A 7,002-nucleotide genomic window follows, 5' to 3' on the forward strand; every position below is an offset into this window, starting at 1 on the left:
ACATGAAGTCCTCAAAGTGTTCAGAGTGGTCTTCCTTTATCAGCAGCCATATGGCTGATTTTTTTTTTTCAATGTGTCTATGTGAATGGGTTGGGAAGGGCTGTTTATTTAGCTTCTTCCCACAGCAGGTGGCAAATGGATAATCCAAGTAAAGCCACTGCAAAGTGGAGATAGAAGGATGGACCAAGGAGCGGGGGGAAGGGAGAAGGATGGAGCGGCCTTTGCATGGATGGCTAGGGCTAATTCTGGCCTCCTAATCCTAGTCTCCATCCACCCTCCCCCTCTTCCTGCTCGCAGTGGCACTAAGGAGCCTTTGACGCCCAGGTAGACATTATCACTTACACACATAGCACTTATCCTAGACAAGTTTTTTGAAAAGGGAAGAGAGTAAAAAAGCAGCGTTTGCAGGTTAATTATCCAGAGAGATACTCTGTGTGACCTGGATTGCTTACACACCTGTGTGTGTGTCACTGGAGAATGTAGCTGCATCCTGTTAGCAAGGCCACAGGACACACACCAATATGGGAGAAGCTCAAAAGGTAGGTGATCTGATCTGCTACAGCAGGACTTAACAAATCAAATGTGAGTTTACATGTATCTGTTTCTCTCAAGTGGTTATGACTCCAAGAAGATGAACCATTCAGGATTTAACTTTTTTTTCTCTTTGTCGCTCTCACCCAGGATGGATTATCCGAATTCCTCAGGTTGTGTCAGTTCAACTTTAATTATACCGTTACTTTGGGCTCTTTGATGTAGAGTTAATCACACAAGCACCGTCATATGCGTCATTTCCAATGAAATGTTCAAAGCTTTGGTGCATCTTGTCAGCAGTGTGGCAGTCCTGCTGCGCTATGTAAACTGTTGTGCAACCTCTCAGACTAATCACATTAAACAGGGGTCTATTGTATGAACGGAGCATCTGATGCCAGTGCTTTTCTAAATGGAGCATCAGACAAATCTTTTTTTCATAATTGACAGGGGTTTGTAGACACATTGAAACTGTGAACATGAGTTGGAAGAAGAGCTTTGACCTCGAATCAGAGAGAGGTCCAAGTGGTTATGTCAGTTTTCAAGTAGAAGCCATGTTTGTCTTTTATTTAGCTGTTCGACAGTTTTATTACAATCAACCAGTTGGTGAAGTGGTTGATCTCTGTTGCTCCTGCTTGATTCCCACTACAAGTACTCAAGTACTGAAAGATGCTGTGTCTTTACTGGTGTGAACACAGTTTTTTCCTTGCCATATTTTTTTGTTTGACCTCCTGCTCCTGACACCTACTCCCCTGCAGGGCTTACTCTCTGTCATAGAGAAACTGAAAGGATCCACGGAGCAGGATGTCAGGATAGTACTGCTGGGTTTGGACAATGCAGGCAAGACCACACTGCTGAAAAGCCTCGCCTCTGAAGACGTGAACACAATCACACCAACGCAGGTATGAGGAAGTCATTAAATGACACGCAGGCTGCTTGGTAACCAACTATGGGTTCTCACTTTTGAAGTGTGTGTGCTTGTGCATTAACGGTCTTTTTTATGTCGGCTTTCTTGTATTAGAATCAGACTTTTTCAACTTTTTTTTTTGACAATGTAGTAAAAGTATGACACATGGATGGCATCTTCACATTCTTTAAATGACATTTGATCAGAGCATTAACCATGTCCAGATTTGTATCTTCGCAACACATTTACGTGAAAGATATACTCTCATGAAACTGAGTTTTCCTTTTTATTCCTACTATCGTCTCGCGCTGATGCAATTATCTAATCTCTAATGTCATTATCTGACGCCCTTATCTGACTTTTCCAAGAAAATATTTGATGTACTGCCAGGTCCCAGACAAGTGTGACAGCTCTTCGGGCAGGAGGATGTCGACCAGTAATACGCGGCGACGATGTCCGTAAAAGTAAATCAGACCTGACACATCAGCCCATACTCTACGCTTTATCCTTCTGGTCTTATCCTTAGATTTGCTCCACGGCTGGCCCTCGGGATAATGTCGTTATACAACTTTGCAGAGTGAAACACGGGCGAGATGTTATGAAAAACACCAGCGGATTAACACACTGGCTGTTTTTCCATTAATGACTAAAGCACACATCACTCTCTCACTGAAGCATAATATGTTTGTAGCTGAGAACGACAAGCAAAGATTAGGTTATACGTTACACTTCTTAGGAGGCCTTCTCTTCTGTTTGCATCTATTTTGAATTGCAGGTAGTGACACGTTGCTTTCTGTGGTTTCTTTCAGGGCTTCAATATAAAGAGCGTGGCCTCTCATGGCATGAAACTCAATGTTTGGGACATTGGAGGGCAGAGGAAGATCAGACCCTTTTGGAAAAAGTACCTGGAAAAAACAGACCTCTTGGTGAGCCATGTTGATTTAACTCAAGTCATTCTGTATGATTATTTATAAAGGATGGTAATGCACATCTGAAAAAAGAGCTCCTATTCACTTCTTGTAAGATTTTATGATTTATGATTATGATGGCAGGTTTGTAGATATTTAGGATGAAAGGAACATCTACCTGCAGTTCCAGACTGAAATGTTGCAAATATAAATGTAGACAGCATATAACACATTCTGGCTTCTTGGAGATTGCCAAACTTTGACATGAAATTCAGTGAATACCCTTTATTTTTCAGATTTATGTTATTGACAGCGCAGACAAGAAGAGGTTTGAGGAGACAGGACTGGTGAGTTCGGAAATACATTCTGACCAAAAAATAAAAGTGCATCACAGTTTTCTAATGTCATTATCCGATGCACTTAAGCAGTTTGACTTTTCAAACACATTTTCCAACTGACTGATGTATCGTTATTTAAAATTTATTTTAATTTTCTTATCCAGGACATTTTTATTGCATAAATATGCAGATCAGGGTTCTAAAAACTGAAGAAGATATTATCTTCAGGTTGCTTGCTGAGTTGACCATTTTCAATAAAGTCTTGAGAAATAATGAAAATACAACATAATACATGCATTGTATTGTCTTTATGCATGATGTCCTCTCCATTTATTTACAAAGATGTGCAAAAAGCATCAAGATAAGACTGTAGATTATTGCAGTTGCGTTATCACTCTTTAGAAAATTATAAAATATAAATTGGATTAATTTGTTTACTGGAAACAAAATCCTACATTAAGAATTAATTGCTCAGCCAAATTATTGATGCTACATGAAACAATTCCTTTACAATAAATTACTTTTTTTTATTTACACTATAGTTTTTGAACATGAGCATAAGGTTAGTAATCCATGACCTTCTGTTTCCCTGGGGTATCAATATGATGTGACACAGGGGCCCCTTCCCATTAGCCACTTTCTGACCTGAATGATGCCATTCAAATAAGCCAAAATTTTGTTACTCTACTTGTATCAGTAAATAGCTACCAAAAGGTGCTACTAGTCTAAACTTACCTATTGAGTAGACAAACAAACATAAGTTTAAAATTGGAACAGTGAAAAACAAAACCAAACAGCGAGGATGATGATGAAGGCCAAAAATATGCAAGGTTTACTGTTAGAAAACTGCAGCAAAATTGTTCATTGTGATATCATGCTACTGCAATGAAAGATTAAATTATCTAAATCCTTTTTATATATCATAACCACAAGTAAGAAGAAATGTGGAAGAGATGTTTATTTATAATCTCACCTCTGATAACTTACAATGACAGAAAGCAATTTTGAACTCATTCTCTGAGCAAAAAACAATCTCATATATATATATATATATATATATATATGCGTACGTGTGTGTGTGTATCTATATAGTACAAGGTGTTTTTCTAATCATATAGCAGGGTGAAAGATGGCTGAACTCTATCTCTAACCAAGCAGGTAAAATTTGTTATCTGTATCTAATTTACCACTTTGGGGTTGGTGATACACTTTCATTATTCTACATCAGATGTTTCATTAATTCAGTCTGCATGACTCACAAAAGTTGTTTGTGCAGGAGCTGTCTGAGTTGATCGATGAGGAGAATTTAAAGGGCGTTCCAGTGCTCATCTTCGCTAATAAACAGGATCTGGCCACTGCGTCACCGGCCAGTGAGATCGCTGAGGGTCTCAACCTGCATACGTACCGGGACCGCGAATGGCAAATTCAAGCCTGCTCAGCTGTGTCCGGGGAGGGAGTTCAGGTAAGGAGCAGCAATTATTTATTTAATTCTTTTGTTATGTTACAACAACAAACCTCTGTGTATCTCATTAGGATTTTATGGGACAGAACGTACACAACACAAAGTAGTGCATCTTTGTGCATTGGAAGGAAAATGATTAAATTCAATTTCAATTCAGTTTATTTATATAGCGTCAATTCACAATACATATCATCTCATCGCACTTTACAAAGTCAATTCAGACAAATCGTAGAGTTGATCCACGTTGGTCATAGTTATCAAACAATGCAGTCAAATTCAGTTAATTATTCCAATTCATTAAAAAAAATACAATGTAAGGAAACCCAGCAGATTGCATCGCGTTAATGGCTTGCAGTGTTCACTCCTCCTGGATGAGCATGTAGAGACAGTGGACAGTCACTGGCGTTGACTTTGCAGCAATCCCTCATACTGAGCATGCATGTAGCGACAGTGGAGAGGAAAAACTCCCTTTTAACAGGAAGAAACCTCCAGCAGAACCAGGATCAGTGTGAGCGGCCATCTGCCACGACCGACTGGGGATTTGAGAGAACAGAGCAGAGAACAAGAGAACAAAGAAGCACTGATCCAGGAGTACTTTCTATGTGAAAGAAAAGTAAAATGCTAAAGACAGTAGTAGCTCCTTTAGTCGCTTCATCTAGGAGAGAAAGACAGCTAACCAGATGAAATGAGTCAGTTTTCAAGTCAAGAGTATGAAAGCACATAGAGTTAGTCAGAGTAGAAGCTCAGTCAGTAGCTATGTCTAGGAGAGACCGGGTTAAACACTGAAAGACATGACCAAGTGTATCATCTGTAGAAGGAGACTATTAAGTTGTTGGCAGCAGCAGCTCAGTTGATGCCCCTCTCCATGAAGGTGCCACAACTAAACACAGAGCCGGGCCAGATGTAGCTTCTAGGAAGAGAGAAAACAGAGAGAGAACATAAAGTTAAAAGCTGAAATAACAGCAAATAACTCTAACTTGTATAGTAGTATGAGAATGTAGCAGAGAGTGAAAGTGGCCATTCTATCCTCCAGCAGCCTAAGCCTATAGCAGCATAACTACAGTGATAGTTCAGGATAACCTAAGCCACTCTAACTATAAGCTTTATCAAAAAGGAAAGTTTTAAGCATAGCCTTAAAAGTAGACAGGGTGTCTGCTTCACGGACTAAAACTGGGAGCTGGTTCCACAGGAGAGGATCCTGAAAACTTAAGGATCTGCCTCCCATTCTATTTCTAGAGACTCTAGGCACCACCAGTCCAGTCTAAGAGCGAAGTGCTCTTTTAGGAATATATGGAACAATCAGATCTCTGAGGTACGATGGAGCTAGATCATTATGGGCTTTATATGTGAGATGGAGAATTTTAAACTCTGTATGGATAAATATGATCTCTCTTTTTACATGGTTTTCAAAATTTCATACAGGTTCAAAGCAGGATTAGGTTACAAAATCTAAAAATAGAAAAGGAATGGCACAACTGCAAAACGACCAAGACATGACAAACCAGCTAAACTTAAAGGCTGGATAGGAATAGCAATAATCCGAGAAACATTGAAAGAAGTGGCAAGCAAACCGTTTACAGTTTTCTGGCAGCCATGTAAAGGAGAAAAAAGTGCTCTGCTCAGATGAGACCAAAACAGAACTTTCTGACCTGCATGTAAGACTTCATGGATGCAGCATCACACTGTGGGGATACTTCAGCCTAAACGGCAAAGCTGGTCTGAGTCTTTAGGAACATGGATAGAGCCAAAGGCAGGGCAACTGTGGAAGAAAACACTTGAGCATGAGTTGGAGATTAACCTTCCAGCAGGACAATAACCTTAAACATACTGGATCAAAACATAATCATGTGTAAGAATGGCCTAGTCAAAGTGTAAACCTCAATAAAATTGAGAATCTGTGCTAAGACATTGAAATTTCTGTTAACAAACACTTTCCATCCCATCTCACAGCAAATCTAAATTTGCACAGAATAACGGGTAAAAATAAATTTAATTTTAGATGTACAAAGCTGGTAAAGACATTCCGTAAAAGGATTTTTTAGCTGCGATTACGGCAAAAGATGGTTCTACAAAGTATTGAATAAAATTGGGTTGAACTCAGACACATACCACATTTTTCAGATTTCTATTTGTAAAACCATTTTGTTTTGAAAACTATGTATCATTTTCCTTCTACTTAGCAATTATGAGTAACTTTGTGGTGGTTTGTTACAAAACATCCCGAAAAAATATATCAAACTTTGCGGTTGTAAGGTGATAAAATGTGAAAAAGCTTAACTGGCATGAACGCTTTTTGCAAGAAATGTAGTATGAAGATGTACTGAAAAATCAGGACAGCAGATCTGTTCAGAGACTATTTGAATTCATGCATGTAATGATTTACATACACAACTTATATTTTATTTTACCAACAGGATGGCATGAACTGGATTTGCAACAACATTGTGAACAAGAAGAAGTAAAGCACCATCCCAAACAATAGTGACCAGAAACAATCAGAGAATGAAGATCGCAAACTGGAATTGAAATGTTTCACTTCACTTTATTATGATGCATTCAGCTCACCTTATAGATCTAAATAACTTTGTTTTTATGAACTGTTATTTTTATGAATATTTTACAAAGGTAGTCAATATAAAGAAGTACCCCGAGCTCTAATGAGTATTAACATTTTAAGTAGTGAAATGTTTCAGCTTTATCTCCAAAGATATCAGTGTGTTGAATCTGTTTGCTTTCTTTAACACTACAATAACCAAGAAAGGTGTGTAGCCATGCAGTAGCAGTTTGTGTGTGTGCATGCACAATCATGTGTGTCGGTGTGTAAAGTACACATTTTGACAATAAAATTTGTGATTTCTG

At 38.7% G+C, this 7,002-nt stretch overlaps 1 protein-coding gene across 1 annotated transcript; it reads left to right on the top strand.

Annotated features, from left to right (window-relative positions):
* The first annotated feature begins 284 nt into the window (after nt 1-284).
* Nucleotides 285-7,002, top strand: arl3l1 (ADP ribosylation factor like GTPase 3, like 1). Its single transcript, XM_047352953.1, has 6 exons — nt 285-539; nt 1,287-1,430; nt 2,245-2,361; nt 2,640-2,690; nt 3,958-4,143; nt 6,558-7,002. The coding sequence occupies exons 1-6, from the start codon at nt 522-524 to the stop codon at nt 6,603-6,605; spliced, it is 564 nt and encodes a 187-aa protein (XP_047208909.1). The 5' UTR covers nt 285-521; the 3' UTR covers nt 6,606-7,002.

Source organism: Girardinichthys multiradiatus, chromosome 23 (genome assembly GCF_021462225.1).
Source record: "Girardinichthys multiradiatus isolate DD_20200921_A chromosome 23, DD_fGirMul_XY1, whole genome shotgun sequence".
Taxonomy (NCBI): domain Eukaryota; kingdom Metazoa; phylum Chordata; class Actinopteri; order Cyprinodontiformes; family Goodeidae; genus Girardinichthys; species Girardinichthys multiradiatus.

Excerpts from the sequence above, each read along its gene's own strand:
- arl3l1 (XM_047352953.1), top strand. Across the intron at positions 2,362-2,639 it reads TGGAAAAAACAGACCTCTTG|ATTTATGTTATTGACAGCGC; the intron begins GTGAGCCATGTT and ends TTTATTTTTCAG. Across the intron at positions 2,691-3,957 it reads GGTTTGAGGAGACAGGACTG|GAGCTGTCTGAGTTGATCGA; the intron begins GTGAGTTCGGAA and ends TTGTTTGTGCAG.